Here is a 9,576-nt window from a genome sequence, read left to right on the forward strand (position 1 = left end):
TAAAAAAATAAAAATAAATTTTAAAAATTGTTATAGATGAATAATGAAATTATTTGCTCTTGCAATTAAGTGATGAATATTAAGAGAAGCTTTATTGATGTATTGTTACATTATTGTAACTATATTGTTGATTAGATGTCCTCTGTTCTCCCCATAGTTCCCTTTCCGCCCCCCCCCCCCCCCTCTGTATTGTTGCCACTGAGTTATTTAGGACAGGTAAAAGGAAGGTATGTACATGCTGCCCTTGCAACATGCAAGGGGCAGTTGATAATGGAAGAGCTTGTTGCTAGTGGGGGGAGCACAGCATGACAACACCTGACCTTCCAATCAAGTTGCGAGAAAGCAGAGTCCACCGATAAACGGCAAAGAAGAGTTGACCGACAGACTTTGGGAGGGGCCAGGGTTGGCTGATGCAACCCGCAGAGGTATAAAAGGCAAAGAACCCATCTTGAAGATGAGCCACATGGTAGGCAGCCACCGGGGGGGGGTTCCCAGGCCTGTTTTTCCTTATTTAGTAATTTTGTTGTATTTTTGCTAAGGTTTAATAAACCTGTTAAAATTTTTAAGTGAGCAGTTGTTTCTCATAAAAATAAAAATAAAAATAAAAATAAAAATAAAAATAAAAATAAAAATAAAAATAAAAATAAAAATGAAAATGAAAATGAAAATGAAAATGAAAATGAAAATAAAAATAAATAAAAATAAAAATAAAAAGCAGTTATTTAAACACCGACTGAATCAGAATACAACCTGACAGCCTGTGGGTCAGGATGTTGGTAGCAGTTCATTAAATCCTGCCTGGGTGCCTGTCCCAGGGGTGGCACATCCTGGACACCCCTGTCAGTCCAAGGCTGGGTGTTGCAGAGGATAGATAGATATGATTGTTATCTTAGCTAGCCGAATGTCACTTCTACCCTTGGATGAATCCTGGAGTGAAATGGACTGTTCCATCCTACCCCCCAAAAGATTGTGGCTCATCCCACACCCCTGTACCTGCCCCAGAAGCATCAGAGTCTGTAACCCCATTGGCCCATGCCTTGTCCCAGCCCACCTAGGAGCCCCTGAAAAGGGGGCTCCGAGGGGCCATGCAGCCTCTTGGCCCTCTCCTCCTCTCTTGGACTTCCTCCCCGCCCTGGGGCTTCCCCTCTTCTAAACCCTCTGTTTCTCTCTCCCCTCTCCCGTCCTTCTAAGCCCAGCCACGTGCTACGCCTGAGAGCACGAGGCTCGGGCATTCCTGAATCCTCCAATAAACCTCTCTCCCCAAGAGCAAGCTTCAGAGATCTTTGCCTCTACACCCCCACCGTGCAGGAGAATAATCATGTCACAGCTGGGGCCCAGCCATGGCCCAGCCCCACTGCACAGGGGGTGGCCACTGGCCAGCCCTGCTCTGGCCAGCCCCAGGTGGCAGCCTGGACCTGAGGGTCCCCCCAGCCCCCTTGGCTTTGATTCTGGCAGCTTTAGAGGTGAGAATTCTGTGGGGGAAATGGCCTGGCTGTGGTTTGGTCAGCCCTGCAAGAAGCACAAAACCCAAAGGGAGTCCAAGCAATGGCTCTGTGAGGGCCTTGGATGGTTTTTAGGGCAGGGCTGGCTGGAAACCCCCCCTGCAGGGGCAGCTGAGAGGGAGCCAGTCCAGAAATACTGAAATTGATAATTTTGTCCCTGTCCCCAAGGGTCTGAGAGAATCACAAAACTACTCCAATTTCCACAACACTCTGCTCAACAACCTGACCTGTACCCTCCTCCTTCTTCCTGCTTTGCTCTGCGTGAACAGTGGCCGGATGCTCCACACCCACCACAGCCTCTCTCTCACTGCCCATGGTAGCTGGATGGGGAGAGAAAATTGAACAAAATATTCCTGGGTTGAGACAAGGACCAGGAAGGATCACTCATCATCACAGGAAACACAGGCTCAGAATTAGCAATATGAATTGAATTTATTGGTGACAAAATCAGAGCAGGCTAAGGAAAAGTTAAATAAACCCTTCAAAACACCTTTCTCCCACCCCAAACTCCTTCCTGGGCTCTCCCTCCTCCCTCCATTGGCACAGGGAGGTGGGAACAGGGGCCCTGGGCAGTTCAGCACAGGATGTTTCTGCTGCTGCTCAGCCAGAGCAGTCACAGTCCTTGCCCTGCTCTACCAACGTGGGGTCCCTGCCTTCCATGGGAGACCCTTCTCCAGGGATTTCTGCAGTGGGAGACTTTCCCATGGATTGCAGCTCTGCCCCAGCTGCTCCAGGCTGGGGCCCTTCCTTGACTGGGCTCAGTGCCTCGGGAACTGCTCCAGCAGGGGCTTCCCATGGGCTCACAGCCCCCTTTGGGCATCACCTGCTCAGCTGGGGGCTCCTGCAGGGCTGCAGGTGGGTCTCTGCTCCCCAGGGACCCCCATGGGCTGTGGGGGAATCTCTGGAGCCCCTTGTGCCACTCCTTCCTCCCTGCAGGGCTGTTCGTCTCCCAGCCTCAGTAGGAAAAACATGTTCACACTCCTGTGAAAATTTTAAAAATTGAAGAAAGGACAATAGGACACAAGGACCATAGAGTAAAGGTTATTACGGCCGGGTGCATCTTGACACTCAGCCAAGAGCGCACTGTCACCTTTGGGGATACCTCTTAAATACCTTTTCCCTTACACCAGCCTGTTGTATAGTCACTGACCCTTATGCATAGTAAACTTTTCCCTAACTAGTTTACATGTTCCATGAACTATTTAACATATTTCCTCCTTGGATCTGCCTTTTTAGAGCATGTGTATTTGTTGGTTGTGGTTTTAGTCCATTCCTATCACCTCCAGTTTTTTGACCTTGGTCCATGTCCATCCACACTGTCTTCAGACAGTGAGTGCTGATAGTTGGCAAATCTGCAGCGGGAGTCCTTATCCTATGTTCATTGGATGTTACCCCACCCCAGCAGGCATTTTAACACAAACATGCTTTTATCAGGTATTTCACTAGTATGTCTAAGCTCAATTAACAACAGAAATAAAAATTATATCTTTATAACAAAGTTAACACCACACATATAAAATCCATTGTAATATTTGGAAAAAGCCAATATTATACTATGTATCTATAACACTCAAGCTTCTCTTGGCTGCCACAATTTCATCTCTGCCTTCCCTTGGATTTGCCCTTCCCAGCTCCATACCAACTCCCCCTGTCCCCCATCCCCCATCTGCTCCAGGACATGCAGTGAGTCCTGGAAGCTGCTGGGGGCACTGCCATGGCAACATTCAGTCCCAACATGTCGCGATGGTGGCTTTGGGCATGCTGTCACAATCGGTTTAGACACATGCTAACCGTCAGTCCCATCACATTGGGATGTTGGCTCCAGGACATCGTCATACCTCCCACGCTCTGTGACAGCGCCATGGCAGCTGCAACTGCCGGCTCAGAATCTCAGCCCCTCTGTCTGGAAAACTCCTCCCGGGGGTCCCTCCTTCCCTGCCATCAGCAGCTTCACCCACCAGGATTTCAGTCCCTCCTTCCCAAGGTCTGTCCCCATTTCCCCCTGACCCCCAACCCCTCTGGCACCTTCGGTCCATGACCCAAGGGTATGTCTTGACCCAGGGTCCAGAGCTCCTCCCAGGATCAGTCGGTGTCCAAGGAGCACTGAGTGTGGGGATTTCATATCCCTCACATTGTCCTTTCCCACAGGTCACGGGCTACAGCAGCCCCATTGTGATCCTTCAGGATATGCCCAAACAGCCTGAATTGCAGTCCTCCATCAGATACAAACCAAAGAGCACCAGAATCATCACCAGGGACCTTATCCGGAGCCTTGTGTAAGCCATTGCCCAAGCCCTGAGGGGTTTTGGGGGTATGGGTGTCAGTGCAGCATTCCAAAATCTCTGGGATTGGCAGTGTGCCCTGGCCACCCCCAGGGATGCTGCCCCCTGCATCCCAGCCTGGTGCCACTTTCACCACACTTTCCCTTCCTGCCTCACCCCAAAACAAGACAGCCAGGTCCCCACGGCTTCCCCAACACTTCCCAAATTGATCTGGGCTGGCTTGGTGGCTGGGCAGCTCAGGGAGCACAGGGAGCTGTTGGCATCTCCATGCCACTGAGCTCTCTCCCTGGGCTCCCCAGCATTCCCCAAGAGAGGCCCAAACCATCTCTCATCGTTGGAGAAAAGGAATACGAGAGGATCAAGGAATCAGCTCGAGCCCCGACTGAGGTGGAGCACTGGGACAGGCTGAAGACCCTGAGAGCCAGACAGGAGGCAGCTTTCGTAGGCATTTCCCTTCCTGCTTCCCCTTTTCCTTCTCCACAGCTGGGTTTGAGGGGTGGTGGCTCCTGCAAGGGACCCTCCCTCTGTCCACCACATTTTGGGGCATAGGGGAGGCTGCAGGGCTCAGGGCTCCACTGAGAGCTGGGCAGCATCCCTGAAATTATGCCCAGCACTGCCAGCCTTCCAAAGGCACAGGATATCTGCCCAGAGGTGTGGGGAGGGGTGCCCATGGCTGTGCCAGGGGCGCATGAGCCCAACATGTCCCCACTCAGTGCTGGGAATGCAGCACCTGAAGTGTGACCCCTGTGGGCCCTTGAGAAGGTGTCCAGGATTGGGCAGTGCTGTCTGTCCCTGCAGGAAGCCCTGAAAAAGGCCCAGATTGAGGAGCAGAGAAAGGCAGAACTGGAAGACAAGAGGGACCATCGGAGAGATGTGGAGGAGGTGCTGCAGCAGGAGGAGAAGAAGCTGCTGCAGCGGGCAGCAAGGATGAGGTTGGAGCAGGAGGAAGACGTGCGGGAACTGAACGCGGTAGGGCCAGTGCTCCCCGCTGTCACCTGGCACTGCCTGAGCCTTCCCTGCTCCTCGTGCTCCCAGGCTCTTCCTCTCCTTCCCTGGCCCTCCCTGCTCCCTGTATCCCAGTGCAGCTCCAAGCCACAGACCCCTCTTGTCCCCGCAGCTGTTCCTCAATGCCAAGTGCAACATGATCCGGGACAAACAAGTCCTGGAGAAGCAGATGATCCACAAGGAACTGGTGGAGGAGGAGAAGCGCCTGGACAAAATGATGGAAATGGAGCGGGAGAAGGGCATGGAGGTCCAGGAGGAGCTGGAGCGCCAGAGGAAGCAGGAGCTGATAAGGTGGGCAGAAGGCTCCCTCTTCCCCATGGAGGCATCTGGCCCATTCCAACCACACCAGCCCTATCCATGCCAGCGTTCCCATGATGGGGAGCAGGATGGAGCCAGAGGAAACCCTTCTGCTCTCATATTCCCAGAGCCCGGCATGACATTGTGAAACAGATGGAGCAGAGGGCAGAGGAGCAGGCATTGAGGGCTGAGGAGCTGTACCAGGAGGGCCAGAGGCAGCTGGAGCGACTGGAGCAGATGAAGAGGGAGGATCGGAAGGTGGGAGCAGAGAAGAGGGAGGTGCAGTGAAGTTTCCACCGGCTGGAAAGATATTGGCAGAGCTGGATCAGCCGCACAAAGGGAGTAGGGACAGCAGCCAGCAGGGTCAGAGCTCTCGTCCCTTGGGGACATTGTGACATCCCAGGGAGGTGGCCCAAAGCCTGCCTGCCCTGAGTGAGGAGGAGGAAGGACCACTCAGCTTGGTGGTCTCTAACCCTGCATGGCATTTCCAGGCCTGGGAGCAGAAACAGGAGCGATTAAAGCAAATCCATGCAGATATTAAACGTTTCAACGTGGAGAGCCAGAGGCTGAAGGATCAACAGTGGGAACAGGACAGGCTGGAGGACGAGCAAGTGCTGAAGCAGCAGCGGCAGAAGGCTGTAAGAGCAGCGGGCTCCTGGTGGGGTGGGCAGGGGCTGCAGGAGCTGTCCTGGGGCTCTGTCTCATCCCAGGGTTCTGTCCCACAATCTGGGACTCTGTCCCATCCCGGGTATCTGTCCCCCATAGGAGCGCAAGGCTGCCTTGGAGGCAAAGCAGCAACAACTGCGCCTGGAGAAGGAAAAGGAGCTGGCCCAGCTCAGGGTCACACAGCAGCGGGCCCAGGACTGGCAGGCAGAGCAGGTGAGTGGCCCAGGCACAGGTGACGTGCTCCCCTGCCACTGTCCCTGTCATCACCCCAGCACCCCTGGATGTGGGGGGTCTGCAGGACCAGCCCCTGGAGCCAGGGCATGTCCTGGAGCGGTGCTGGCAGAGCCGAAGCCACGGCCAAGGGCTTCCATAGCTGCCCCTGAGGGGAGCCCAGCACTGTCCCCTATTTGGGCAGGATGCTCTGAGGGCCAAGAGGAACCAAGAGGTCGCAGACCGGGAATGGCGGCGGCGGGAGCTGGAGAAGGCACGGAAGAAGGCTGAGCTGGAGCAGCAGCTGAAGCAGGACCGGCTGGAGCAGGTGGCCCAGAAGGAGCAGTACCTGGCCATGCAGGTGGAGCAGGACCGCCAGGAATTCCAGAAGGTGCTCAGGTGAGGCACACAGGACTGAGGGATGGCTGAGGCAGCGGCCAGGTGGCTCCTAGTCCCAGCTAGTGGCTCTGGAGACTCCGGTGCCAGCCCAGGTGCTGTGCCAGGTGTGGGGGGCTGTGGCAGGGTCCCTGAGCCAGCCCGCTCTCCTGCAGGGCCCATCAGGAGCAGCTGGAGCGGGAGAAGCTGGAGTGGGAGCAAAGAGAGCTCCGGCAGCGTGCCCATGCTGAATATCTCCGGCAGCAGATCCAGGAGCTGCAGCAGCAGCGGCAGCGGGAGCGGGCGGCCCTCATTGCCGAGGGCCGGCAGCAGCAGCAGGAGGTCCGGCAGCGCAGCCAGCGCCTCGCCCAGTTCAGGCAGCAGAAGCTGCAGGAGTTCAGGTCAGGGGCTGCCAGTGCTGCTTGCCTGGGCTCCTGGGGCCCTCCGAGTCCTTCCTGGTGTCCCAGCCTGGGCCACCTCCCAGCTCCCTCGGTATCCTCAGCAAACGGGACCTACTGTGGGGCCATGGTCTCAGATCCATCGGGACCCTGATGGATTCTTTCCTCTGCAGAGCCACTGGAATGCCTGAAAAGTACTGTGCCCAGGTGGAGCACAAAGCCGACAGCTGAACCAGCGCAATCCCCTCCTAGGCCCAGACCCACCAGGAACCAGCGCCAATTCCCCATGGTTTTGGGGTTCCATTTGCATTGACTAGATTTTCCAATAAACAATGTTTCTGAGAAGATGGTGTTTTCTATCCTTTCTTGATGTCAGGGATGTTTGGGACGAGCTGCCCCCAGGGCTGGAGAAGCCTTGAGGTTCCTTGTCCCACCTGTCCCACGCCGGGGTTGTAATATGGGTTTAGGCTTGTTAGTGAATTTTTCCCTTTGGCATCTGAAAGATGCTGGAAGAAGGAGGGAGTGATGCCACTGGGATGGATGGCAGGTGAGTGAATTAACAAAAGAAGTGGGTGATCACTCTGGCAGACCACCTGTCATAAACAACCCAGGCCCCAAGTGGGAATGAGTTTGAGAAGTTTTACTGAGAACAAAAAAATCAGCAAAAGGGACAGTGCTGGGAGCGTGGCAAAATGCCAGAGACTTGTGCACAAAATGGCAGCTCTTTCTTTTATACCCCTGATATTGCATCAGCTTTATGCACTTTTACACATATTCCCTGACTGGAAAGGACTGGCAGAAACACCCCATTGTAAGTGGCGCAGATGCCCCATGGATCCTGGGCATTGACTACCTCGGGAGCAGGTGCTTCAGAGACCCAAAGGGATATCGATGGGCTTTTGGAATCACTGCAGTGGAAACAGAAGTAATTGAGCAAACGAACACATTGCCTGGACTGTCCAGTTGGTTCTGGACATTGCCAGACTAGAAGGGCTCAAATGCCTTGGTGGAATAAGGCATGTGATGCCTGTGCCTGAGCCAGCATATCTGGATGTGGTGCTGTCCAGGCAGGGCCAGCCAGGTGGTCTGCTCATGCATTGCTCTCTGTAAAAAAACCTGGGAGATTTGTATGACTTCTAATATGGAGGATATAATCAGGGCAAGGTCTGGCTTGAATAGTGTGCCACAAGGTTTTTAGCAAGCCAAATAACTTTGTGTTGTTAACTTCCTTTAATAGAGCTCTAATCCATTTTTTGTGTTATATCTACAACATATGCAGAGTCAGTAATTATATTCAAAGGAGTGTGTGAAAAGCCACGGTTACAGCATGCAGTTCTACTAATTGACATGACCCATTCTCTTGTCCTTCCAATATTTGCCAATCATCTCCTTCCATGCTAAAATGGCCCTTCCCATTTTCCCAGATCCATGAGTGAATACAGTAATTCCCTTTAAATGTGTCTGGCTGTTCAGGGGTTTTAGGGATAACTCAGTGGTCTTACTCATTTGTAGCAATATATGACTCAGGAAATGGTAGCAAATTTGCCCCTTGAAATTTTGTAAAGTACTTTGCAAAGATGTGCTGTTGGCATAGCACCATTCAAATTCCTCTTGCTTTACAGGTGAAATTATTTTAAATGGATTTTTTGCATTCAATTTGTCCTGGGTTGTAAGATAAGCTTGTATTCTATTTGCCATCTGTTGAAGGTTGGGCAGGTTTGTTATCTCTTCCAAGAACCGGTTTTGCTCCTAAGAGGTAATGGTTTGTTAGTGGGCCATTGACTGATTCAATGCAGGGCTGGTAACATAACACCATCCTATTGTGAGATGTTCCACCCAGAGGGGGAAGCCAAGCACTCTTTTATTGGATATAAGGGGGTACCTTTTTGGGGACAGAGCAGCTCTTTACTTTGGGGGATTGCCAGAGAAGCAGCTCTTTTCGGCGGCACTCGCAGCGAAGCAGCCGGAGCGCGCTGAGGCAGCAGCGGCGGAGCTCGGAGGCAACCCTGGCACAGAGGAAGACCAGCCCCACTGCCACCAGATCTTCAGAGGAAAACTATACCCTTCAAAAGATCACCACTGCAGCTGCAACTCATCAACCACTGCAAGAGGAGCAATCATCCCAATCGGACTGCTACTAACACCCCGAATCCTCAGGTTGTGGACTTTTTCACTAGTTTTGTTTGTACCGATTGCATTTGCCTTTTTAAATTGTTGTCTAGTTTTCTCCTAATAAAGAATTGTTACTCCCATTCCCATATCTTTGCCTGAGAGCCTTTTAATTCAAAAATCCTAGTAATTCGGAGGGAGGGGGTTTACCTTCTCCATTGCACAGGAGGCTTTAACCCTCCTTCACAGACTCCTGTCTTGTCAAACCAAGACAGATTTTGGCGCCAAATGTGGGGCCCGAGGGCATTGAGAGGGAAAAAGGATTAACAGTTCTTAAGTAATTTGGGTTTGTTTTTTTTTGTTGTTGTTGTTGAGTGTAGAAACATCTTCAGCATCACCATGTGGTCTAGTTTACCTTGGTTTGGGTGGCATGTGATTGTAGCTATACTTTTCACATTTGCAGACCCTTATCTAAAAATGGGTCCTATAACTAAGGCTATGGTGTCTGTTATCAAGTTTGGCTTCTGGGTTAATTGGGTGAGGAATTCATGGATCTTTAATTTCCTCTGGAAGGCAGGTACATGGATTCATAGCTATCACACACTAACTGTATGTTTTTGGGGTTACTTTAATAACGGTACATACTGCGAGGAAATAGCACCTGGGCAAACTTTCTCCCAACCTTTTAACCATCTTTTTGGGTCTGCTCCACCAGTTCTCAAAGGGTTAAGA

The 9,576-nt window shown here is 52.2% G+C and overlaps 1 protein-coding gene across 1 annotated transcript; it reads left to right on the forward strand.

The window, feature by feature from the left end:
• Window positions 1-3,195: 3,195 nt before the first annotated feature.
• Window positions 3,196-8,995, forward strand: LOC146765349 (cilia- and flagella-associated protein 45-like). Its single transcript, XM_085560445.1, has 10 exons — window positions 3,196-3,486; window positions 3,651-3,778; window positions 4,084-4,225; window positions 4,583-4,753; window positions 4,902-5,080; window positions 5,215-5,344; window positions 5,578-5,724; window positions 5,852-5,965; window positions 6,168-6,361; window positions 6,514-8,995. The coding sequence occupies exons 1-10, from the start codon at window positions 3,217-3,219 to the stop codon at window positions 6,887-6,889; spliced, it is 1,851 nt and encodes a 616-aa protein (XP_085416571.1). The 5' UTR covers window positions 3,196-3,216; the 3' UTR covers window positions 6,890-8,995.
• The last annotated feature ends 581 nt before the right edge of the window (window positions 8,996-9,576 follow it).

The sequence above is a fragment of the Lonchura striata genome, chromosome 25 (assembly GCF_050655825.1).
Source record: "Lonchura striata isolate lonStrDom1 chromosome 25, ASM5065582v1, whole genome shotgun sequence".
NCBI lineage: Eukaryota > Metazoa > Chordata > Aves > Passeriformes > Estrildidae > Lonchura > Lonchura striata.

Coding starts and splice junctions, on each gene's coding strand:
- LOC146765349 (XM_085560445.1), top strand. CDS start 3,217: ATGGCAACATTCAGTCCCAACATGTCGCGATGGTGGCTTTGGGCATGC. Junction 4,226..4,582: donor CCAGACAGGAGGCAGCTTTC/GTAGGCATTTCC, acceptor CTGTCCCTGCAG/GAAGCCCTGAAAAAGGCCCA. Junction 4,754..4,901: donor ACGTGCGGGAACTGAACGCG/GTAGGGCCAGTG, acceptor TTGTCCCCGCAG/CTGTTCCTCAATGCCAAGTG.